The following is a 25,173-nucleotide window of genomic DNA, read 5'->3' on the forward strand; positions in this document are numbered from 1 at the left end:
CTGCCAAATTCTCCTGGTCTGAGCAGCTGCAAAGGTATTTCCAGATTTAAAAGGCAAGGACAGGGCTGGAGGTGTAGCTTAGGAGTAGATCACTTGCCTAGCACTGAGGAAAAAAAGGCAAGCAGATACCACCTGATGAAAGAGTGTTGATGCCATTGTATTGTAAGAAGGGCATGTAGAACAAGATCTATATCAGAGCGCTATCTTTGAAAAATACAATCTGTCACAACTGAAAACTTTTGGGTAACAAAATCATTGGAGCACGAGGTTGAAAGGCACCTGAAAAGGCCATTTGCCATTCACAAAACACAATCTGAAAGACAGCTCAAATGCCCCTTCCCTTTGGAAATTCCTCTTTGACTTACCCCACTTTCACAGCTCTGTGTAAATGTGCTCACTCTCTCACTCGACGTTTCTGTTTTAATTTTTATACATGATTACAATCAGGCAGGCACTATCAGCCTGTCAATCAGCCAACTTGTTTTATTCTTGTCAATCAATTGGGCACAGGAAAAGTTCCCAGTCTTTGGATTGGCAGGGAAGAGACATCTAATCTAGGTAAGACAGAAGGGATATTTGCACAGAAAACAAAAGACAGCAGAAGCGAAACTCAGCAGCAACTCAGAGAAGAAACGCTGATCTCACCAAGTGGAAAGAATAGACAGAGTGGTAGATTTGCCTTTTCCCTACATGTCAGAATGACCTGGAGAGCCAGCGCTGAGAGACGCTGCCTCGAGGAGAACAGTGCTTCTCTAGTCTCCAGGATCAGCATCACCCGGAGGGTCTGGGGCTCCCACAGAGCTCTCAAGAACCCCATCTTCCCCAGGTGCTGGAGACGCTGTGGTCTGGTCCTGCGCTACGGGAACCACTAGTATGGAGGTTTTAGAACTACTAGGGCCCGCAGCTGAAGCCCTGGCAAAGACGAAGTAACCGAAAGGGCCACAAGAGGTGCAGGTGCAGGAGAGAGACATGGCCTGAGTAAACAGCCCATTTCTCCGCCGGCCCCGCAGCTCACCAGGGTGTAAAAGTGGACTCGGCCGGGTCAACTTGGTCGGGTCAGCCAGAACTGCACCCCAAGCCCCAGCCTTCTGGTAGGCGTGGCCAAGTAGGCGCCGGTCTCTTTTCCCCGGAGCGTGATTGGTGAGCGCCGACCGTGCGCGGTGACGTTGTGCCTGGCGGAAAGTTTCCGAGTGGAGCGCGGGACGGTCTGGTGGGTCCCAGGAGGTCCTCGCGAGGTTCGTTCCGGGAGCGCTGCTGTCGGTCCGTCTGTCCTTCGGCGCGCTCCCCGCCTCTCGGGAGCGGGTGTGGGGCGGGTGACAGGGTCGCGCGCGGCCTGGACCTCCCTCGCCACCGTCACGCCTCGTGGCTCCAGGAGGCCGGCCCCTGCTTAGTTCTCCCGCATCCCAAGTTCCTGCGTGAGGGAGGCCTGGCGGAACAGGGCATTGTGACCCCGCAACCCAGCAGTGCCGGGCCCTGAACACAGGCGTGGTCCACACTGTAACGGAGAGGAATTAGCCGCTGAGGTGAACGAAGACCAGAGAGTAAGCATTGTCCCGTGCGGTGGGCGCCCAGTTAGGATGGACGCTGTGCACACCGCCAGAGGGAGGCTTCTGAGAAATTGAAATCTGACCTCAGCCTGAAGCAAGAGGTAGAACACAAGAGTAGTCAGCCTGTGAGTTCCCTGGCCTCTGCCCTGGCCCCTACGGCCCAGTAAACTTTACCAAATACCTAGCAGCCTGTTCTTGCAGATTAATAGCAGACACCCAGCAGGGTATTGGTTCTTTTGTTTTCATTTGATTCCTGGTTTCAGTTACGATGACGGAGGAGCTGGACCTCGCTGGACCGGACTCCGATGCTGGGAGTGAGGAGGTGGTCCTGACACCCGCAGAGCTCATTGAGAGGCTGGAGCAGGTGAGCGGACCACATAGAATCTGATCTGCTCCTTGCTTGTCATTTACTGCATCTGTGCAAGTGTTGCAGCTCAAAAAATTAGGGAAATGGAATTCAAGGCTTATTTCGAGAGAAGAGAGATTGCATCTTAATGTCTACATAAAAGCAGGAAGTGGGGAAGACATTCTTTTAGAAACCTCACCCACACCGGCAGATGTTGAATCAGGAAGTGACAGCTTTGGACACTTTTAAGTAGAATGTTTCATGGAGCAAGGCTCTACCTCGTAATTTCAGGGACTATAAAGGTATAATGGAGATTGTGAGTTCTGTGCCTTAGTCCCTTGAATTAACTGCTATTTCCCCTTGGGGAATGCCTGAGTTAGCAAGAAAATGCTGAAATACTTTCTTTAAGGAAAAATCGGTCATATTCTTCCTTTTTGATTTTCTGTATATTTCCACTGTTTATCAAAACAAACACTTTTTCTGCCTTTTTTGTTAGTATATGTTTGTGGTACATAATAAATACATTCATCATAGGGAATTGCTATATAGCCATATCGCACATTGACCCTTTTTATTTCCCCTTCCTCTTCCTCCTGTCCCCCCCATTTCCATATCCCCTTCCCATCTCCACATAGTCTGTCTGTCTGTTCCCTGTTATCTTTTATTTTGCTCTTTAAATTATATTTTGGGTTTCTTATATAAGAGAAACCATGTGATATTTAACCTTCTGTTTGATTTATTTCACTTATCATTGTGTCAAGATGCATCCATTTTCCTATAAATGGCTCAAATTTATCCTTTAAGATCAAGTGATACTCCATTGTGTATATCTATGTCCATAGACATAGATAAAGACATTGTCTTTATCCATGTCCATTGGTGGACACATAGGCTGCTTCTAAGATTTAGCTATTGTGAATCATGCTGCTATAAGCATGGGTATGCGTTTATCACTGTAATATGATGACTTTAACTCTTTGGGAAAGATACCTAGAAGAGATATATCTGGGTCAATGGAATTTCTGTTTATTCATTTTTTGAGAAATCTCCATACTGATTTCCCTACTGGTTGTATTAGTTTATATTCCCACCAGCAATGTAGAAAGGTTCCTTTTCCCCCATAATCTCACCAGCATTTTTTGTTTTTAAGTTTTTGATGATAGCCATTCTTTCTGGAGTAAGATGGAAATCTCAGTATTTTGACTCGCATTTTTCTAATGGCCAAAGATGCTGAACATTTTTTCATGTACTTATTGGTCATTTGTATTTCCTCTTTTGAAAAGTGTCTGTTCATTTCAATTGCCCATTTTTTGATTGGGTCTTTTATTTGGAGGGGTATAATTTTTATAGATATTTTTATAGATATAAAGAACTATTATAGATACTAATTCTCTCTGGCAAAAATTTTTCCCATTCTATAGGTTTCTCATCACTCTGTTGGTGTTTCCTTTGCTGTGCAGAAACTTTTTAATTTGATATAATCCCATTTGTTGATTCTTCGTGTTACTTCTTGTTCCATTGAGGTTCTGGTCAGAAAGTCTTTGCCAGGTGTGGTAGCACATGCCCATGATCCCAGCATTCATTTCAGAGACTGACATAAGAGGATTGCCACAAGTTCAAGGCCAGCCTGAATTCCAGAGTGAGACTGTGTCTCAAAAAAAAAAAAAAAAAAAATTCTTACCTATGCCTGTGTCAAGAGTTTTACCTACTTTCCAGAAGTTAAAGTGTTTTTTTCCCTTTCTTTCTTTCTTTCCTTCTTTCTTTCTTTTATTTATTTATTTATTTATTTATTTTGTACCAGGGATTGAATTCAGGACCTTGCTCTTGCCAGGCAGGCGTGACAACTCTGAGCTACCCCCACAGCCCTTAAAGTATTTCTACTTTAATATCTAGATAGTTGATCCATTTTGACTTTATTTTAGTACAGAATGAGAGATATAGGTCCAGATCCATTCTTCTGCATATGTTCTGGATGAATGACCAGTTTCTCAGCACCATTTGTTAAAGAGGTTATCTTCTCCAGTGTATGTTTTTGGCCCCTTTGTTGAAGACGGGTTGTTTCTGCTTTCAGTTATTTCATTGATCATCATGTCTGTTTTTGTGCCACACAGTAATTTCTGAGATATTTCTCCTTTTAGTCATAATGGCAGTGAATTATTGAGTATTTTCTGTATGCCAGTAACTGTGTTACTGTTCTTTACTGTGATCTCCTGAAGCTTTGGTAGTTGAGTTTAGAATATATAGATTTAAATCTACTCCAAGCCATTTGTCTGTTTTTTGACTTTAAGCAATTTACATAGCTTGTCAACAAAGAGATAATAATAATGACAATTTCACAGAGCTGCTGTGAGGAATAACTGGGATAAATATGTGTAAAGTGCTTACAAGTTGTCTGACACATGATAAGCACTCACTGAAGGTAGCTATTAGTACTAATATTCCTTATCCTGTGGGGCAGGTACTGTTACCTCTGTTTTACAGATGTGAAAAGTAAAGCTTAGAGATGTAAAGTGCTTTGCTCAGGGTTACACAGTGGGAGCAGAGACAGGATGAACTCAGGTCCTTTTGATCCTAAAACGTGCTGGGGTTTGAATCCAGGGCTTTGCACATGCTGAGCACATATTCTACCACTGAGCCACACCCCTGTCCATGTGTGCTCTTAATTCACTACAACTGCTGCTTACTCTTGCTCTCTTCCTGTAACTTCTCCTTTCCAGAACTCTCTCATGGGTTCATTTCTCAGCATAGCAGAAAAGAAAAGTAGGGAGTATAAAATACAAGTTGCAGAAGAAACCATTCCTATAATGTTCACATGCTTGCAAGACTGTTATTCAGAGCTTTCATCCTTGGGTGACAGGATATACTGCTGTGCTACCAGTGCCTCAATTTTGAAACAGGGTCTTGCTGTGCAGTTTAGTTTGGCTTTGAACTCAGTATGTAGTCCAGGTTGGCCTCAGGCATGTACTGGGATTACTCACGCGCCACCACACCTGGCCCATGCCTCACAGTGTTGACCCTCTGCCCTGTGGGACAGCCAGAACCCCAGGCTGCTTGCTCTTCTTGGTTTTCAGGTGGCCTGAGGATGGAGGGGTCTGACAGTACAACACAAATCGGCAGTACATGACCATGAGATCCAAATGTGTCTTCTGCCCCATGCTCTTTCAATGGTCTGAGAGTAGCTGCAGAGGTGATCTGCCACTGCATAGCTCCCACGGCCAGACACAGGCTCCTGTGCCGTCTGGCACAGTGTGAGGAGCAGCCTGACAGGCAGCATGTGGACAGCACACTGTTGAAAGCCTGTGGGAGATGTTTAAAAGGTGTTACATGCAGTGCAAAGTCTCTCTTAATGATTTTGTTAGTTTGCTATGGCCATGTAGCAAAGTACCACAGGTTGGATGGTTTAACCAATAGAAGTTTATTTGCTCAACTCTAGAGATTAAGGTCAAGGCACCAGCCTTGGTTTCTTCTGAGATCTGTTTCCTAGACTTACAGGTGGCTGTCTTCTCCCTGTGTCTTCACATGGTTTTCCCTCTTGTGTGTGCCTGTGACAAAATTTCCTCTTTTTTCCTCTTCCAAGGACACAAGTCATTGTATTATGACCCATGCTAATTTCCTCATTTTAACTCAGATACCTCTGAAAAGACTGTATGTTATGGCTTCTGTTTTGATGTCCCCCCAAAGCCTCATGCAGATGAGGTGAGACTTTCTTTTTCAGAGGTGGGTGAATCTAGATTGTGTGGTGCTAGGATTAAGGGCATGTGATTACTAAACCCCTACATGTGAGGGATTGGTTGGACACTGCCCTAATCCTGGTAGTCTGGATGGGATAAAAGGGGCAGAAAAACACTGTTAAGGTCCCTTGGTTGTTTGGTTTTTCTGTCTTCTGCCACCATGAACTCTGCCACGTGCCAACCTACCTTGGAGCCAGCCGAAATCTCTGTAACTGAAACTGTTTGTAACTCTACAAACTGTGAGCTAAATAAACCTTTCCACCTTTTACTTTGGGTATCAGGTATTTCATCTCAGCAACGAGAGAAAAGTAACTAAGACACTCTATCTTCCAAATATCGTCACATTCTAAGGTACTAGGAGTCCAAACTTTTATATACAGAGTTTTCTTACTGTTTTATTTTGTTTTGTTTTTGCAGTTTTGGAATAGAACCCAGGACTTCCTGCATGCTAGGCAACCACTCCATCACTGAAGTATACACACCCAGCCAACATAGGGAGTTTTGGAGGGAGACACAGTTCAGTTCATAACAATGATAGGCTGTCATTAAAAATTCTGGTCATGGCTGGGAATGTAGCTCAGTGGTAGAGTGTTTGCCTGGCATGTATGAGACCCTGGGTTCAATCCCCTACCACCACCACCAAATTATTAGGAACCAAATGTAGCCACTTCAAGCATAGAATCTGATTTTGTGTGTGTGTGTGTGTGTGTGTGTGTGTGGTACTGGGGATCGAACTCAGGACCTTGTGCTTGCAAGGCAGGTGTGGTGCCACTCAGCTAAATCCCCAGCCCAAAATCTGATTTTTTTTTTTAATGATCATAAATTTAAATACAAGTTTCTTACTACAAATTTTTTTTTTTGGTACTGGGGATTGAACTTGGGACCTTGTGCTTGCGAGGCAGGCAGCGGAACCACTGAGCTAAATCCCCGGCCCACTTACTACAAATTTTGAAATTTTATACAAATAGAAAACTTTTCCTAATGTTGTATGACCATCATTTCATAGTATAAATGAAAGGTCTCCTGAAATCTACATCATTTTGTCCCACTGTGACACAGAAGCATTTTCATTATCTTCGAATGTCCTGTCATGAAAAGGTTGGGAACCATTGTGTAGAGATACAAACAAATGCATAAAACTATAAGAAAACTAAACCCTAAACTCAGACTGCTGAGAAAGGAGGGACACACAGGGACTTTTAAATAATAACAATATTCTTTAATGAAGTTGTATACACACAAATATTTGTATCAGTGGCTTCCAGAAAATTTGATCTACTGTATTCTCATTATAAAGGCTGCCTGTATAGCTTCAAGGTGGTGTGCAGCTCAGTAGTAGAAGACTTGCTTTCCCACGCAAGACTCTAGGTTCAGTCCCTAGCACCAAGAAATAGCAATACTATTACAGAAGCTCAAGCATTTGAAAATCAACTTTGTGATTATAGGAATACTCATTATTTAAAGATGTGTCATGATGACAATAATTAGGGAAGCAGAGATTCAAGGACATCAGAAAAAAATAAGATGAGCCTGATATAAATTCCCAGCTACGCTAAAACTCAGTTTCCTGTAATTGAAAGATAAGTATATCTCTCTTTAGTCACTTATGAGTATTTCAGTTTTCTAAATCTTGGTAATGTGCAAGAGATATGGAACTGGTGGGCCAGAGTCATAAATTACACATCTAACCTCAAGGTCCCACACCTTAAAAAGATAAATCTGTTTCTATTGTGATCCTGTATAATTGGAAGCCTTTAGAAAATTAACCTGGTTTTTCTCCATCTATAAGATAAGGATGCCTGTAGCCAGTTCTTCCCAAATGGTATAAAGATGAGTAGAAAAGATGAGGGGTAAATGGGCTTTAGGAATGAAGAGATGCGTAGATTCAGTGTTATGTTAGTTTCAGGATGGAAGCAGTGAGGGGCGCCCCCTGGAGGGAAGCAGCTGGTGAGGAAGTAGCTGGATGTTAATGTTACTGGGTGACAAGTAACTCTCCAAACACGAGGGGGCGTTACTCTCTAAATTACACTGACAACGATGTTTTGTTTTTAAATAACAGTTGAATAAATGATTGTGAACACATCCTCCTCACTAAAAGGTGTGGAAGAGCCATCAAAGAAGCATAGTTTGTCTTCACAGCATTCTCAGTATTTCCAGCTGGTGATCAGTTTTCTTTGCCACAATATCTATGATTTTTATGGGTTTAACTGACTTCCTGGATTGTTGTGATCCACCATCAAGTGATGCCTGTTTTCCTTGGTGGTGTTTTTTAGGCCTGGATGAATGAAAAGTTTGCCCCTGAGCTGTTAGAAAGCAAGCCTGAAATTGTAGAATGTGTCATGGAACAGCTGGATCATATGGTAAGAGTTGCTTGGTCACTAAAGAAGAGAAAGTTGAAGCATTTGGTCAGCATAGAGAGAGTTTGTCTGATAGCAAATCTGTTTTTGTTCAGCTTCACCCAGTACTTTTAAATATTATATGTTGTCTACATTTACAGAGCATTAGAGTTCCTGTAAATACCTCAATGTCACCCTCAGTGAAAAGTCTAAAGACCTGGCATCACTGACCCACATTTCCACATGGGAACAGTTGACCAGAGCAGGCCAAGGGCCACCCCTTTGTAGTGTTCTCTGTTCCCCAGAATCCCTGACTCTCCCTCAACACACACACACACTACATCATACCCCTTCACTACCTGGCCTGCAGACATTAAAATCTGTGGTCCTTAGCTTAGCTGATCTAGCCCTATGTCATTATCAACTTCAGAGTCTCTTAAAGTATTGGTATTCTAGTTTCTCAACTGGTTCTTTAATATTGCCTTTTAGGCCCCTTAGACATTTCTTCTCTGTGCTACACTATCTCCTGTACAATTGGATTGAAGCCCTTCTGGGCCCTTCAAGCTGACTGACCGCATTTAGATTCTATTCAAATGGTCATTTTCTAAAAGTAAATGAGTATTGCTTGAACTTTATCCTGTGAGATCATAGTCATATTTGTATAATTACAAAATTAAAAGAAAATGAATACTCTTGTATGATTAGTTTTTTTATTTTCCTTCAACTGAAATGGTCTTTGGATCCTCAACTTTGCCAGTGCTGATGGTCACTGGTCTTTTACCACCACTTTTTTTAAATAAGCTTTAATTTCTCTTTTAATAGGAAGAAAATCTCAAAAGAGCTAAAAAAGAGGATCTGAAGGTCAGTATCCATCGAATGGAGATGGAGAGGATCCGCTATGTCCTCAGCAGCTACTTGCGGTGTCGACTCATGAAGGTTTGACATAAAGATACCTGTGGGCATTAGGGCAGTGATGCTTCTAATGTAGACCAGATGTCCTAGGGAGAAGGTGGGCAGGGCCTGGAAGGGTTCAGGACCTGAAAATGCTGCTAATTACCCAGCGTTGTTATAGCCAGAATCAGGCAGCCAAGAGATTGTTCCTACAAGCCCAGTTGAAGCATAGGTTGTACTACCCTGGGGTACCTTCCAATTTATGGTCTGATTTTCTCTTACAATGATGCTGAGGATGGAGTCATTTACATTGGTTAAATAGGGAATATTGACTAGGAAGAGGTGTTAACAATTGTTTCTCATCTGTCAAAATGGAGCATGTTAACTTCACGTACTACTATAGCTCTGTGGCCCTCTAACTCATAAAAATGTAATTGTGATACATTCTTATTTTGTATGATATCTGTTTTAACCATGGAAAATTCTTACTTTGTTAAAGTTTCTGGTTTCCATTTTGTCTCTGTGGATATTACAAATCAAATACATAGCCCACACCTCTTATCCAAGTCTTCTCTCACTGAAACATTCCAACTCTTTGAATCCATTTACTCTCCTGATCTCTTGTCCAAAAAGGCTCTCGTTTATCACATCTTAGATTACACCACCTGGAACACAGTGCAGACTCCCAGGTATGGTTTGGCCACTTAGGTGAAACAAGATGATCACTTTTATTGCTTGGAAGTTAAAGCTGATGTGATGCCTTTCCATGTCACATTAGTATATTTGGTGGATTCATTACTCATTCATTGGTCATTTTGCACTCACCTTTAGCCCCTCCTGCAGTGTACAAGTTATAATTGCCCTATCCAGTCACCATCCTGGCTTTGTGTGGCTTAGATTTTGACCCCCAAGTGTAGAGCTTTGATATTTACACTTCTTTTTTTTTTTGGTACTGGGGATTGAACTCGGGCTTGCGCTTTCAAAGCAGGCAGCAGCACCACTGAGCTAAATCCCCGGCCCTACACTTCTTAAACTTTATCTTATTAAAAAGGGGCGTTTTCCTGATCTCTGAACCCTGGATCTTGTCGCATAATAGCCATCTCTTAACACTTTATTTCATCAGCAATTTTTGTGTCTTTTTTTTTTATAAGCAGCAGTTTTTATGTGTATGTCATAAAAATCATATCTGATTCATTAATAGGACTGAGCCAAAGCTAGGGTGTCACTCAGTGGAAAAGCACTTACTTAGTGTGTGAAAGGCCCTGGGTTCCATCCTCAGTAGCCTAAAAAAATAGGGCTGAGCCAACAATAAGAATATTTCATCAGCAGCTTTCCTGCAGACTGATCCCTAGCCACTGTATTCTTCTTCAACCATTTATGAACTTTCTAATTGCTACTATTGCCTAGCCCCAGGTTTAGTTCGTCCACAGCAATGTCACAAAGACATTATGAGATTTTTTTTAAAAGATACAAGAAAACTGTAAAAGAACAAAATGCAGGTGTGTGTGTTTGTGTGTGTGTGTATGTACTTAGGCAAGCACACAGAATTCCTCCTTAGCCCAACTACCAGGCCATTTACCTTTTCTTTACCCCCTCTCCCCCACTGGTCAGGTAAATCCTCTTCATATTAACTACTGTATCCTTTTATTTGGCTTCACAAGCCATCTTTTAAAACTACCTGTTCTAATATGTACCACTTATCAACATGAAGGCCACTGGTCTATATTAGAAGATGCACTGCCTTCTTTCCAATTTGGAAAACCAGGAGATTTACCTATGTCCAACTTTTCAACCCTCTTCTGATCTTAGTAATTCTTCCAAGATCATGAAACTACATATATTTTTCCTTATCCTTAGTTGTACACTAAGGATATAGTAGCAATTTACATATGACAGGAAAAAAACAACTCCTTATAAATGTTAATTTCTCCCAGGACATAATTGCTGCAAGCCAAAACAGGTGAGTGCTGCTGTTCCTCCGTGTCATTGTCATTTCCCCACAGCCAGAGAAGGGAAGTAACTTCAATGACTCTGCACAACAAGCTGATCCCTTCCTGGTTCCTTTTTGTAGCCCTTAACTTCTGTTTTGTCTGGCTAAGGTGTTTTGGGGGGTTCATGTTCTTGTTCGGGGGCTTTTGGTTGGTTGTTTTTAGTGCTTAAACATTTTTTCTAAGCTTCATCTCATTTCTGGTTTTATTATAATTAAATTACTACTAATTAATAATTAAATTAATTATTAATTAAATTAAATAATTACTGGGTATACTTGTATACTCTGTTTCCATCTTTCCAGCCTATTTCAGCGCATAGAGTACATCCTGTATGATTACATAAAATGTTCAATGATAACCCTTTTCTTTAGTATCTTTTATTTCTTTGATGAAAGCCTCCCATTTGGAACCATCTTCCTTTGTACACCTTTTACCTTTTATGAATTCTCAGAAATCTACCTTCTTGAAGTCCAGAGCATAGGTCTTATAATTAGAAAGGGTCTTAGCCATGAAAACATGCCATTTTGTCAAGTTTTAGTTTCTACTCGGGGAGAGGGCACAGGGTGTTAGGGATTGAACCTAGGGTCTGGCACATGTTACACTTGCACTGTGCTTCGGAGCTACAACCCTAGCCCCTTGCTTGATCTCTTTCAGAAAGTGAGCATGTTTGAAAGCTAAGTGTGGCAGCACATGCCTGTACTCCCAGCACTCAGGAGGCTGAGATGGTTGGGTTGCAAGTTGGAGACCAGCCGCATATGGAATTTCAGGCCAGCCCCACTATATAGTGAAACCCTGTCTGAAAAAAAAAACAAAATAGGGAAATGATGAGTATGTTTGACACTTGAATCCTGACAGCTGATAAATGTTTTCATGATTTTTATTTATTCTTACAGATAGAGAAGTTTTTCCCTCATGTCCTTGAGAAAGAGAAAACACGCCCTGAGGGGGAGCCTTCAAGCCTCTCTTCAGAGGAGTTTGCCTTCGCCAAGGAGTGAGTAAGCAAGATGTTGACACGGCCTCGGTCCTTGGCTGTGGGCATGCAGTTCCACGGTGATATCCACGCCCCCACGCCAGCTCCAGAGCCTCATCCGCAGTTGTCCATCTGCCAGCCCTGTATGCCACAGCAGTTTGCACTTCTGTGTTTCAGGTACATGGCTCACACAGAGACCTATCTGAAGAATGTCGCCTTAAAGCACATGCCTCCAAACTTACAGAAGGTGGACCTCCTGAGGGCAGGTAAGCAGACCTTCTTTTTAGGCCAAGCTCAGGAGATCACAAATATCGTCGGGTGCCTGAGAGTCGGATCTTCATCTTCATTCTTTTTTCTCAAATATGGAAAACTAAGTATGCAAATTAGCAGCGAAGAGAGGAGAGGAAGGGCTCTGGTGAACAAAAGAAAGAATTGACAGCAGAGGTAGCCATTGCAGCGTGGCTGTTGTGTTCTCCCAGAGAGGATGGACTCCTGAGGCTGCCACTGCAGATGCAGACACATTGGGTATGCAGCATCTAGCCCCTCAGCACTGTCTGCTGAGCAACTGTGAATGCTGGGCTCTCTTGAGTGCTGGGGACTCTGCCCATTCCCTCTGCTTGCAGGGGCTGGTTGTACACCTTGCAGATTCCAGGACACAGGGGGCTAGGAAACCTTCACAGGTCCCTGTTGCATCTAGTAAGGACTCCTCGTCTCCTGTGAGAAGTTTCTCTAGTTAGGAAAGATAGCGCAGGATTGAATATGGAGAAAAGAAACCAACTAGGGGAAGGATAGCTCATCTAAGCCGCTGCCTCAGCCCTCCTTTCACTGGCCCCTGAAGTTAAGGCAAGGAAGTTAGGAACCTCTGACCTTGGATGAAGCTGCAGGGCACGTGGCTTAGGGAGGTCTGCATTCCTCAGTCTTGCATAGCCTGCTACATCTGAGTGACACCTTGTCAGGCACAATTGCCAGACCAGCTCAGACAGTTTTCCAGGAGATGGGGCCTGCCTTGTTCACAAGTCAGCTCAGTGCAGAGGCTACAGGTCCTACTTGGCTTGGAGAATCATCTCTGCCCTCACCTGGGCCACGCTTGAAGCCCCAAGGGCTCACACAGTTACTTAGTCCATTTGAACTGCTCACAGTTCTGAAGGCTGGGAGGTCCAAGTTTGAGGCACCAGTAAATTTGGTGTCTGATACCTTCGATGGTTCCTCACATGGTAGAAAGGAAGAGATAAGTAAGCTTACTCGAGTAGTTCAGGCTGGCCTTGAACTCACCAGGTAGTCCAGGCTGGCCCAGTGATCCTCCTGCCTAAGCCTCCTGAGTGCTGGGATTACAGGTGTGCATCACCACACCCTGTGGAAATCTCTCTCATCAGATTGATTGTTCCTAAGTCACAGTGCTTGTGTTGAAGTACTCCTTACTAGTATCTGTTGCTGTGTCCCAGTGCCTGTGTCACTCCCCCAGGAGGCACTGTGTCATCTCACGTCGCCCCAAGGGTGAGCGTGAGCACTGCTCCATAAGACCTTTCCAAAGAGACGCATTCACATGACTTTTACAGCATCGTTACAACTGCTCTATTAACTGTTAATCTCTTACTGTGGCATACACACACACACACACACACACACACACACACACACACAGTAAGTCCCCAGCTTACTAATGAGTTCCGTTCCAGGAGAACTTTCATTAAGTTGGTTTTGTTCATAAGTCTGACAAAGTGAGCCTTATATACCTTTGACACAAATATACAATGTAAAGCATAAAAAACCAAACACTCACACAAAAACACTAAATTATTTTTATTTTTACAGTTACCTAAAAATGGTGGTACAGTACAGTAAAACAGTTGGCATATGGAGGATTGCATGGAGTGAACTGACAAGAGAATTACTAACTGGAGGAGGGAGGGGAAGGTAGAGTCATCTATGATGAGAAAAAAAGAGCCACTGCTCAGACATCACTGCCTTGTTTTTTTCAAAAAGCCTGTATAATCAACATCAAGTGTGAGCGAAATTCCGTCTTGCCCTCCCTCTCCTCTTGCTAATGATCCTTCAGCTCCACCATCATCCACCTACCCTTCCTTCTCCAGCTAGTATCTATCACACTGTACAGTGAGCACACAGCACAACTGTGACAGTGTCCGGCAGACACATGAGCTACTTGTGCAATTTGTTTGCATCTACGAATGTTTGTAAGGCGAGGTCCATTTGTATCTGTGAAAGTTTGAAACTCAAATGTTCATAAGTTGGGAATTTACACCATCCAGAGTTTCAGTCATCCGCTGGGGGTCTTGGGATGCTTCCCTCTCAGATCGGGGGTCCATTGTATGGCAGGATTCCCTGCACTTTGTAAGAACTCCTCAGTTGTTGCCTAAGTGGTTTCTGGAGGAGCTGGATCTTTCCTCATGTCACCCTCCCTAGCTGCTTTTATGTCACAGGCTCGTTGGTGCTAGATACCATTCAGCCTGGCAACTTTTCCTGCAAGTTTTCTGATTGCATTATTTTTTTTTTCTGGCAGTTCCCAAGCCAGACCTAGATTCATATGTATTTCTGAGAGTGAAAGAACGACAAGAAAACATACTGGTGGAACCTGAAGCAGATGAGCAGAAGTGAGTGACATCTGTGTTTCCCCATAGAAAATAACCCCCAGAAAAAAAAAGAAAAAGAAAATACCCCCAGCAGAGAGGCACCTGTGCTCTGCAGCTAAATTTTTTCCCTCCTTTTTCAGGGACTACGTGATTGACTTGGAGGAGGGCTCACAACACCTGATCCGGTACAGAACCATTGCACCTCTCGTTGCTTCTGGAGCAGTGCAGCTGATTTGAAACTAGAAATAAACAAGTGTGAAGATGTGGACTCAGAGGAAATATCAGAAGCACTTCCTCTCACTTGGAGCCTAAAAACAATAATGAAGCTGTTCTCTGGGCTGCAGACAGCTCAGCGATGCCGTGGATCAGTTGGGCACTGGAAAGGAATCAAGGCAGGATTCCTAACCTGCCATAAACAAACTGCCTCCTCACTTCCTGCCAACTCAGCCAGTGTCAGCAGAGAGGGCCATTGCTCTGTTCATGCTGTGCATCAGGAAAATAAAGATTCTCACTCTGTGCACCTTTCCCTTGATGGTATTTTTTGAGCTCAGAAAAGTGAGGCAAAGAGAGTTACAGAGGCAGCACTGCCTGTGATTGTGGGATATATTTAGTCCTAACCCAATGACAATCAGGCTGATTGTCTTAGATGTACCATCTGTAAATAAGGGAAAATTGGGTTTCAAAACCAAATGGAAAGGGAAATGATGTAGTTCAAGTGACACTGACTTTTAACATGTTTCATGGCATTAGTCTTTCATGGTCAAAACCTCACCACAGAAAGCAAGACAACATTTTCGTCAAATAATTACATCATCCTTTTCATAAGCCTGTCCCTATGCAACACAGCTGCTGGTTTCCCCAACAGAGTGCTCACCTGACAGCTGTATTCATACTATGCCCTGGCTTGGGAAGCTTTTGGAGTGAAATTTTAAGCAAACATGTTACATATTCTTGAGTTCTTTGTGTGTGTGTGTGAGTGTGTGTGTGTGCTTTAATTTTATTGGTACATTTTACATACACATAATAACATCACAGGGAATTTGTACCTGTTGATGATATATATATTTTTTCCTATTCCCCTCCCCTCTGTTCAACCCCTCTTCCCCTCCTTATTTATGAAAGCTTTGTTTCCATTTTTTTCTTTTATTCTTTTTTCTCTTGTCTCTCCTTTCCCTGCTGCCCCTTGGTCTTCCTCATTTGAACATTTTCTTCCCATTTCCCATTCTCTATTATGCATTTTAGTCCTTATTTCTACTTTTGGTTTCTCATACCAGAGAGACAATGCAGTATTTAAATATGTGTCCAGTTTATTTCACTTAAGAGTATGGCCTCAGGGGGTTTAGCTCAGTGGTTCCACCACCTGCCTCGAGCAAGATCCCGAGTTCAATCCCCGGTACCAAAAAAAAAAAAAAAGAATCTGCCCAATATTTTGGTCAGGGGAGTTAGCTCAGTGGTTCCAGCACCTGCCTCACAAGTGCAAGGTCCTGAGTTCAATCCCTAGTACCAAAAAAATAGAATATGGCCTCAAGCTGCATCCACTTACCTAGAAATATCTCAAGCTTATCCTTTATGGCAGAGTAGTACTCCATTGTATTAAACACATTTTTAAAATTAAGTTTATTGCTACATTTTAGGTATACATTATGATCACATTTATCATTGGAAATATATATGTACCTGTACATGATATATATTGGTTCTTCTTTTTTCCCCATTCCCCTTCAATCCCTCCACCCCTCCCTATTTACAGAAAACTTTCTGCTTTTTCCTTTTTTCTCATTTTTTTTTACCCTTTCCTCTCCCCTACCCCCCCCCACTTTCCCTTCCCCTTTAAACCTTTTCTTCTTATTTCACATTATCTATAATACATTTTGGTCCTCATTTGCACTCTCAATTTCTCACACCAGAGAAACTATTTGGCATTTACACATGTATGTCCTATTCACTTAAGAGTATGGCCTCGCAGTGCATCCATTTAGCTATGAAGGTCTCTATCATTCTTTATGGCTGAATAGTATTCCATTTTATTTTTAAAAAAACATCTTTATCCAGTCCCCAGTTGATGGACATTTGGACTGTTTTCAAGATTTAGTTATTACAAACTGGGCTGCTATAAACATGGGTGTGCATATATGGCTGTGGTATGATGCTTTTAATTCTTTTGAGAAGGTACCCAGCAGGGGAATAGCTCAGTCAAATGGAACCTCTAATCCTAGTTTTTTGAGGTATCTCCATACTGATATCCACAGTAGTTGCACCAGTCTACACTCCCACCAACAGTGGAGAAGTGTTCCTTTTCCCCCACAGCCCTGCCAGCATTTGTTATTGGTTGATTTCTTGATAGCCATTCTTTCTGGAGTGAGGTGGAATCTCAGCATTGTTTTCATTTGTATCTCTTGAATAACCAGAGATGTTGAAATTTTTTGTATGTTTATTTGCTGTTTCTACTTCTTAATTTGAGAAATGTTTATTCATTTCAGAAGCCCATTTTTTTGAGTGTTGTAGTTTTCAGAGTAGAGGCGTTTTACTTCATTAGATTGATTTCCTAGGTATTTCATTGTTTGGGGTGCTATTGTGAAAGGAGTTCTTCAGTTCCTCTCTCAGTGAGTCTGTTGTTCTTCTACAGGAAGGCTATTGATTTTTGAGTGTTGACCTTGTCTCTAGCTACTCTACTGAATTTGGCTATTAAGTCTAGAAGACTTTTGGTAGAATTCTTGGAGTCTTCTATATAGAGGAGTATCATGTCATCTGCAAATAGTGACAATTTAACTTCATTTGTTATTTTTATTCATTTTATTAATTTTTCTTGTCCAATTGCAGTGGGAAATATTACTAGAACTATATTGAACAGGAGTGGTGATAGTGGACATCCTTGTCTTGTTCCCGATTTTAGCATGAAAGATTTCAGGTTTTGACCAGTTAGTATGATGTTGGCCATTGGTTTTTCATATATGGTATTTTTTTTAAAACTCTATTTTATTTTATTTATTTATTTATTTATTTATTTGGTACCAGGGATCGAACTCAGGTCCTTGCGCTTGTGCAGCAGGTGGCGAAACCACTGAGCTAAATCCCCAGCCCATATATGGTTTTTATCAGGTTGAGATAAAGACCATCTATTCAAATTTTCTGTAGGGTTTTTAATCATGAATGGATGTTTGATTTTGTCAAACACTTTTTCTGAATCTATTGAGGTGTTCATATGGTTTTGTCCTTGGCTCTGTTAATACAGTGTATTACATTTACTGATTTATGTGGAACCATCCATGCATGCCTGGGATGAATCCTACTTGGTCAGGTTGTATGATCTTGATCCTCTGGATTCTATTTGCCAGTATTTCATTGAGGATTTCTGCATCTGTTTTCATTAGGGAAAGTGGCCTATAATTCTACTTTTTGGTTGAGTCTTTCTCTGCTTTTGGCATCAAAGTGATGCTTGGTTCCAGGAATGAATTTAGGAGTATTGCTCCCCTTTCAATTTCACTGAAGAGTTTAAACAGTAGTGGCAATAACTCTTCTCTAAATGTCTTGTAGAATTCAGCAGTAAAGCCATCAGGACCCGACCTTTTTTTTGTTGGTGGTGGTAAGTTTTTAATTACGTTTTCAATTTCATTGATTGACATTGGGTTGTTTAGAATTTTTATATCTCCTTGGTTCAACTTCGGTAATTCATATGTATCTAGAAATCTGTCTGTTTCTTCTGTTTTCTATCTTATTGGAGTACAGGTTCTCCAAGTAGGTATTGACGATCCTCTGGATTTCTGCTGGGTCTGTTGTAATTTCAGCCTTTTCATTCCTAATTGCATGGATTTGGGCCTTTTCTTTTTTTGTTTTGATAAGGTTGGCTAAGGGTTTGTCAATTTTGTTTATTCTTTCAAACAACCAACTCTTTGCTTCAGTGATTTTTTTTGTATTGCTCTCTTAGTCTCCATTGTATTGATTTCTGCTCTGACCTTTATAATTTCCTCCCTTGTATGAACTCTGAGTTTGTCCTGATCTTTTCTAGAAGCTTGAGGTTCAGCATCAGGTTGTTTATTTGAGCTCAGTCTGTTTTCCTAATATGAGCATTCATTGCTATGAATTTCCCTTATATGACTCCTTTCATTATGTCCCATAAATTCTGGTATGTTGTACAGGCATTATCATTAGATTGTAGAAACTGTCAAATTTCTTCTTTAATTTCCTCTGTGACACATTGGTTGTTCAGGAGGGTGTTATTCAATTTCCATGTGTTTGTGAAATTCTTGCAATTTCTTTTGCTATTGATCTCCAATTTCGTTGTGCTGTGTTTTGACAATGTGCAGGGTATCACTTCAATTTTTTTGCATTTACTTAAGCATGCTTTATGAGATAGCATGTGGTCTATTTTGGAGAATGACCCATGTGCACCTGAAAAGAATGTATATTCTGATTTTTAAAAATTCTTTACACATTCATCAGTTGATGGTCATTTGGGCTCTTTCCAAGATTTAGCTATTACAGACTGTGCCACTTTAAACATGGGTGTGCATATATCACTGTGGTATGATGTTCCTAATTCTTTTGAGAAGATACCAAGAAGTGGAATAGCTGGATTGAATGGAACCTTTAGTTTTAGTTTTTTAAAGAATCTCCACACTGATTTCCACAGTGGTTGCACCAGTCTACACTCCTTGCATCTCTGCAGAGCTAATATGAATCCTAGTTGGTCATGGTGTATAATCTTCTTGATAATTTGCTGTATTGTTTGCCAGGATCTTATTGAGGATTTTTGGGTCTAAATTCTTTAGGGAGATTGGCCTGTAATTCTATTTTTGGTTAGATCCTTCTCTGATTTTGGTATCAGTTTAATGCTTGTTGCTAAGAGTAACTTTGGGAGTATTGTTTCCCTTTCAATTTCATTAAAGAGTTTGAGAAGTAGAGGCATTAGGTCTTCTCTAAATTTCTTGTAGAATTCAGCAGTGATTCTGCCAGGTCCTGGGCTTTTCTTTTTTGGTATGTTTTTCATTACATCTTCAATTTCATTGACTGATATTGGTTTATTTAAAATTTTTATATCTTCTTGGTTCAGCTTTGGTAATTCATATATATCCAGGAATCTGTCCATTTTTTTCTGTGTTTTCCATCTTATTAGAATACTGGTTCTCAAAGTAAGTATTGATGATCTTCTGAATTTCTGCAGGATCTGTTGTGATTTCACCCTTTTCATTCCTAATTGCATGTATTTGAGTCTTTCCTTTTTCTGATAAAGTTGGCTAAGGGTTTGTCAATTTTATTTAATCTTTCAAAACACCAGCTCTTTGATTCATTGACTCTTTGTATTGTTTTCTTTTCTTCATTGCATTAATTTATGCTCTAATCTTTATAATTTCCTCCTTTGTATGAGTTTTGGGCTTGACTTGCTCTTCTTTTTCTAGAAGCTTGAGTTTCAACATTAGGTTGTTTATTGGAGTTCATTCTGTGTTTCTGATATGGGAATTCACTGCTAAATAAATTTCCCTCATAGTGTTGCAAAATATAACAGATTGGAGAGATCAATGAGTGAAACAGGAGGTATTATTTAGGTGGGCACCAGCTCAGGAGACTCAAATCCAAAGGCTGTGCCCAGAACAAAGGAAAAGTTCTAGTTTTACAAATGTTATTGAAGGGGAGTTGGCCTACCTAATGGTGCAAAACTTGTCTGGGGCAACAGAGCAAGTTTACAGAAGCAGAATAAAGGCAGTTTCTCAAACAGTAACAGTTTGCAACATAGCATACCTTGCTGGGGCTCTTATAAAAACAGAATCATGTGAAATTGTTTCTTTCCTTTTTTAATTTTTTTTAAATTCTTTTATTGGTACATTGTAGGTATACAACACAATTACATTTCTCATTAGGAATTGTACCTTTATATAATGCATCTTGGTTCTTATTTTTTCCCCATTCCTAGCCCTCCCTTCATGCCCTCCACCCTTCCCTATTTACAAAGACTTTATTTCCATTTTTTCCATTTCTCAGCATTTTTCCTTTCCCTTCTTTCCTTTCCCCTGCCCCTCCCACTACCTCTACCCCTTTGGACCTTTTCTTCCTATTTTGCATTATCGATTATACATTGTAATCATTGGTACATTTTAGGTATACAATATAGTGGCATTCATCATTGGAAATGTGCACCTTTACATAGTCTCTCTTGGTTCTTATTTTTCACCCTTGCCCAGCCCTCCCTTCAACCCCTCCAGTCCTCCCTATTTACAAAGATTTTGTTCCTATTTTTCCATTTTCTCATATTAATCCCATTCCCTTCTATCCTTTTCCCTAGACCTCCCACTTCCTTCCCCTTTGCTCCTTTTCTTCCTATTTCACATGACCTATTATACATTTAGTCCTTATTTACACTTTCAGTTTCTCACACCAGAGAAACTATTCGCTATTTACACATGTGTGTCCTATTTATTTCACTTAAGAGTATCAACTCAATGTGCATCCACATAGCTATAAATGTCTCTAATTTCTCATTTTTTATGGCTGAGTAGTACTCCATTTTACAAAAAAACCACATTGTCTTTATCCAGTCTCCAGTTGATGGGCATTTGGGCTGTTTCCAAGTTTTAGCTATTACAAACTGCACTGCTATGAACATGGGCACACATATATCACTGTAGTATGATTCTTTTAATTCTTTAGGGAAGATCCCCAGCAGTGGAATAGTGGGGTCAAATGGGACTCCCAGTCCTAGTTCTTTGAAGTATCTCCACACTGATTTCCACAGTGGTTGCACACAGCTCCCGGCCCCTGTCCCACCTCTCCCAGCTCAGAGGAGGTAATCCGTGCAGGCGCTAACAGCCCTCCGCCCCAGTCGAAATGAGAAAACACATAAATAAGTCTCAAAAACAGAATTCCAGATCACCTACAGCAACCCCAAAGGGAAATGAGATGGAACACTCTGATACTCAACTACCTGGATCCACTGAAGTGGCAACAAAAGGGGATCTGGAAAAAATGATATCAGAAATAATTTCTCAGATAACAAGAGAAATTTGCCCCTAGTGCAAGACATGATTAATAAATCTAGAGAGGAGCTGAGGAACATGATGGAATCCCAACATAAGAAACAAATGGAATCCATAAAACAGATGCAAATAGATTTCCAGGACATGAAAAACTCCATTGAAAGTCTACACAGCAGAATGAGCCAATGTGAGGACAGAATTTCAGATATAGAAGATAAGATTGCAATTAGTGACCAGGAAAAGAAAAATTGCTTCAAAATTATAAGGGAACATGAGAAATCAATCCAGCAGCTGCTAGATGATGCAAAGAAGAATAACATAAGACTGATTGGGCTCAATGAAGAAACAGGAGAGAGTGGAGATGACATAAAAAATCTCTTCACAGAAATAATGGCAGAAAACTTCCCAAGCAGGGGAAAAGAGCTTGACATACAGATAAGTGAGGCATATAGGACTCCAAATAGCCTTGATCAAAAAAAATCTACACATAGGCATAATAATTGTTAAGATTCCAGAAACCCAACAGAAGAACAAAGCTCTACAAGCAGTCAAAAAGAAACAAATCACATACAAAGGAAAGCCCATCAGAATCACAGCAGACTTCTCAACGCAAACCATCAAGGCAAGAAGAGCTTGGAGTGACATATTCCAAGCCCTAAAAGAAAACAGCCTCCAACCCAGATTGATGTACCCTGCAAAACTATCTTTCAAAATTGATGGAGAAATAAGATACTTTCATGACAAAGAGCACCTTAGGAACTTCGTGAATAACAAACCAGCACTTCAAAGAATTTTACACAATATCCTAGGAACAGACATTGAGAGTCACAACCCCAGGAAGCAAAGCAGAATGAACCTATCTGGCATGACAAGAAATTAAATGTAAAGGGGGAGAACCCAACAAAAAGAAAAAGTCATGGCACTGACAAGTCAATACATTTCAGTTATAACCATCAACGTTAATTGTCTAAATTCACCAATCAAAAGAAATAGACTGGCAGAATGGGTCAAATAGCAAAATCCAACAATATGCTGCATACAAGAAACACACTTCATTCAAAAGGAAACTCATAGACTGAAAGTTAAAGGGTGGAAAACAATACTCCATGTGACAAGAACCCGAAAAAAAGCAGGAGTAGCTATCCTCTTGGCAGATCAAGTAGATTTCAAACCAACACTGATTAAGAGAGGCAAAGAAGGACACTACATCCTTCTAAAGGGAAGAATCCAAGAAGAAAAGATGACAATCATAAATATCTATGCACCAAACACTAGTGCAACCAAGTATATAAAACAAATACTAACGGACATGAAAAGCCATATATGCACTAATACACTTGTAGTCGGGGACCTCAACACCCCACTGTCACAAATAGATAGATCAACTAGACTAAAAATAAGTAATGAAATACAAGAACTCAATAGAACTCTTGAACAAATGACTTAACAGATGTTTACAGAGTCTTCCACCCCACAAAATTAGAATACACATTCTTCTCAGCTGCACATGGGTCATTCTCAAAAATAGACCACATACTCACACATAGAACATGTTCAAGTAAGTGCAAAGGAATTGAAGTTATCCCCTGTATATTATCAGACCATAATGCAATGAAATTGGAGATCCACAGCAAAAGAAACTCAAAAAATTTCATAAACATGTGGAAATTGAACAACACACTTCTGAATAACCAATGGGTCACAGAGGAAATTAAAGAAGAAATCAGACAGTTCCTTCAATTAAATGACAATGACAATACAACATATCGGAATCTATGGGACACAATGAAAGCTGTCTTACGAGGGAAATTCATAGCAGTGAATACGTATATTAAGAAAACAGAACAAGCCCAATTAAACAACCTGATGCTGAACCTCAAGCTTCTAGAAAAAGAAGAACAGGACAACCCCAGAGCTCATTCAAGGGTGGAAATTATAAAGATCAGAGGAGAAATCAATGCAATGGTGACTAAGAGAATGATACAAAAAATCAATGAAGCCAGGAGTTGCTTCTTTGAAAGAATCAACAAAATTGACAAACCTTTAGCCAACCTTGTCAGAAAAAGGAAAGAAAAGGCCCAAATCCATGCAATTAGGAATGAAAAGGGTGAAATTACAACAGACCCAGCAGAAATCCACAGGGTCATCAATACCTACTTCCAGAACCTATATGCCAATAAAATGGACAACACAGAAGAAATGCACAGATCCCTACATACATATGAATTACCAAAGTTGAACAAAGAAGACCTAAAAATTCTGAACAACCCAATATCAACCAATGAAATTGAAAATGTAATTAAAAACTTATCAACTAAGAAAAGCGTGGGCCCTGACGGCTTCACTGCTGAATTCTACAAGACATTTAGAGAGGAACTGCTACCACTACTGTTTAAACTCTTCAATGAAATGGAAAGGGAAGCAATACTCTCAAATTCATTCCTGGAAGCAAGAATCACCTTGATCCCCAAAGCAGAGAAAGACCTAACTGAAAAAGAGAGCTATAGGCCAATCTCACTCATGAACACAGATGCAAAAATCCTTAATAAGATAATGGCAAACAGAATGCAGAAGATCATCAAGAAGATCATACACCCTGATCAAGTGGGATTCATCCCAGGGATGCAGGGATGGTTCAATACACGAAAATCAATCAATGTAATACACTCTAGTAACAGAGCCAAGGACAAAAACCATATAATCATCTCAATAGGTGCAGAAAAAGCATTTGACAAAATCCAACATGCATTTATGATAAAAACCCTACAAAAATTGGAATAGATGGTCTCTACCTCAAACTGATAGAAGCCATCTATGAAAAACCAACAGCCAATATCAGACTAAATGGTCAAAAACTGAAATCCTTCACACTAAAATCAGGAACAAGACAAGGATGTCCACTATCACCATTCCTGTTCAGTATAGTTCTGGAAACATTAGCCATGGCAATTAGACAAGAGAAAGAAATAAAAGGACTAAAGATAGGTAATGAAGTCAAATTGTCATTATTTGCAGATGACATGATACTCTATATAGAAGATCCCAAGAACTCTACCAAAAGTCTTCTAGACTTAATAGCCAAATTCACTCAAGTAGATGGTTACAAGGTCAACACACAAAAAATCAATAGCTTTCCTCTACACCAATGACAGACTCACTGAGAGAGAAATAGGGCAAATAATTCCTTTCACAATAGCATCCAAAAAACTGAAATACCTAGGAATCATCCTAATGAAAGAAATCAAAGACCTCTTCTCTGAAAACTATGGCACTCTGAAAAGAGAGATTGAAGATGATATCAGAAAATGGACAGACATCCCCTGCTCCTGGGTAGGAAGGATTAATATCGTGAAAATGGCCATACTTCCAAAACTGCTATGTAGATTTAATGCAATTCCAATTGAGATCCCAGCAGCATACTTCATAGACCTTGAGAAAACTATCCAAAAATTCATTTGGAACAAGAAGAGACCCAGAATAGCAAAAGCAATTCTAGGTAACAGAGACAGGGCAGGGGGTATCACAATCCCCAACCTGCAACTATACTGCAAAGCTACTGTGATAAAAACAGCACGGTACTGGTAAAGAAACAAACTTGAGGACCAGTGGAACAGATTAGAAGATGCAGAAACAACACCAGACACACTCAGCCATCTCATCTTCGATAAAGGAGCCAAACACCCTCACTGGAGGAAAGATAGCGTCTTTAATAAAGGGTGCTGGAAAAATTGGGTTTCAACTTGCCAAAGATTAAAACTAGACCTGTATCTCTCACCATGCACTAAACTAAAATCAAAATGGATTA

The 25,173-nt window shown here is 40.6% G+C and overlaps 1 protein-coding gene across 9 annotated transcripts; it reads left to right on the top strand.

Moving 5' to 3' along the window:
• Nucleotides 1-1,119: 1,119 nt before the first annotated feature.
• On the top strand, nucleotides 1,120-14,918 carry Gins4 (GINS complex subunit 4). Of its 9 annotated transcripts, none has more exons than XM_004855305.4 (8): nucleotides 1,120-1,235; nucleotides 1,811-1,911; nucleotides 7,898-7,984; nucleotides 8,783-8,896; nucleotides 11,736-11,833; nucleotides 11,990-12,078; nucleotides 14,331-14,421; nucleotides 14,541-14,918. In XM_004855305.4, exons 2-8 carry the CDS (start codon nucleotides 1,816-1,818, stop codon nucleotides 14,635-14,637), a joined length of 672 nt encoding a protein of 223 aa, XP_004855362.1. In that variant the 5' UTR covers nucleotides 1,120-1,235; nucleotides 1,811-1,815; the 3' UTR covers nucleotides 14,638-14,918. The 9 variants fall into 9 exon arrangements, with proteins under 9 accessions (XP_004855362.1, XP_021092429.1, XP_004855363.1 ...); XM_004855306.4 differs by having other exon boundaries at nucleotides 1,165-1,260; XM_004855303.4 differs by having other exon boundaries at nucleotides 1,213-1,672.
• Nucleotides 14,919-25,173: the final 10,255 nt, after the last annotated feature.

Source organism: Heterocephalus glaber, unplaced genomic scaffold (assembly GCF_053883595.1).
Source record: "Heterocephalus glaber isolate CG9 unplaced genomic scaffold, H.glaber_assembly_v1.0 deba00001461, whole genome shotgun sequence".
Classification (NCBI taxonomy): Eukaryota; Metazoa; Chordata; class Mammalia; order Rodentia; family Bathyergidae; genus Heterocephalus; species Heterocephalus glaber.

Coding starts and splice junctions, on each gene's coding strand:
- Gins4 (XM_004855305.4), top strand. CDS start 1,816: ATGACGGAGGAGCTGGACCTCGCTGGACCGGACTCCGATGCTGGGAGT. Junction 8,897..11,735: donor TGCGGTGTCGACTCATGAAG/GTTTGACATAAA, acceptor TTATTCTTACAG/ATAGAGAAGTTTTTCCCTCA. Junction 12,079..14,330: donor GGTGGACCTCCTGAGGGCAG/GTAAGCAGACCT, acceptor TTTTTCTGGCAG/TTCCCAAGCCAGACCTAGAT.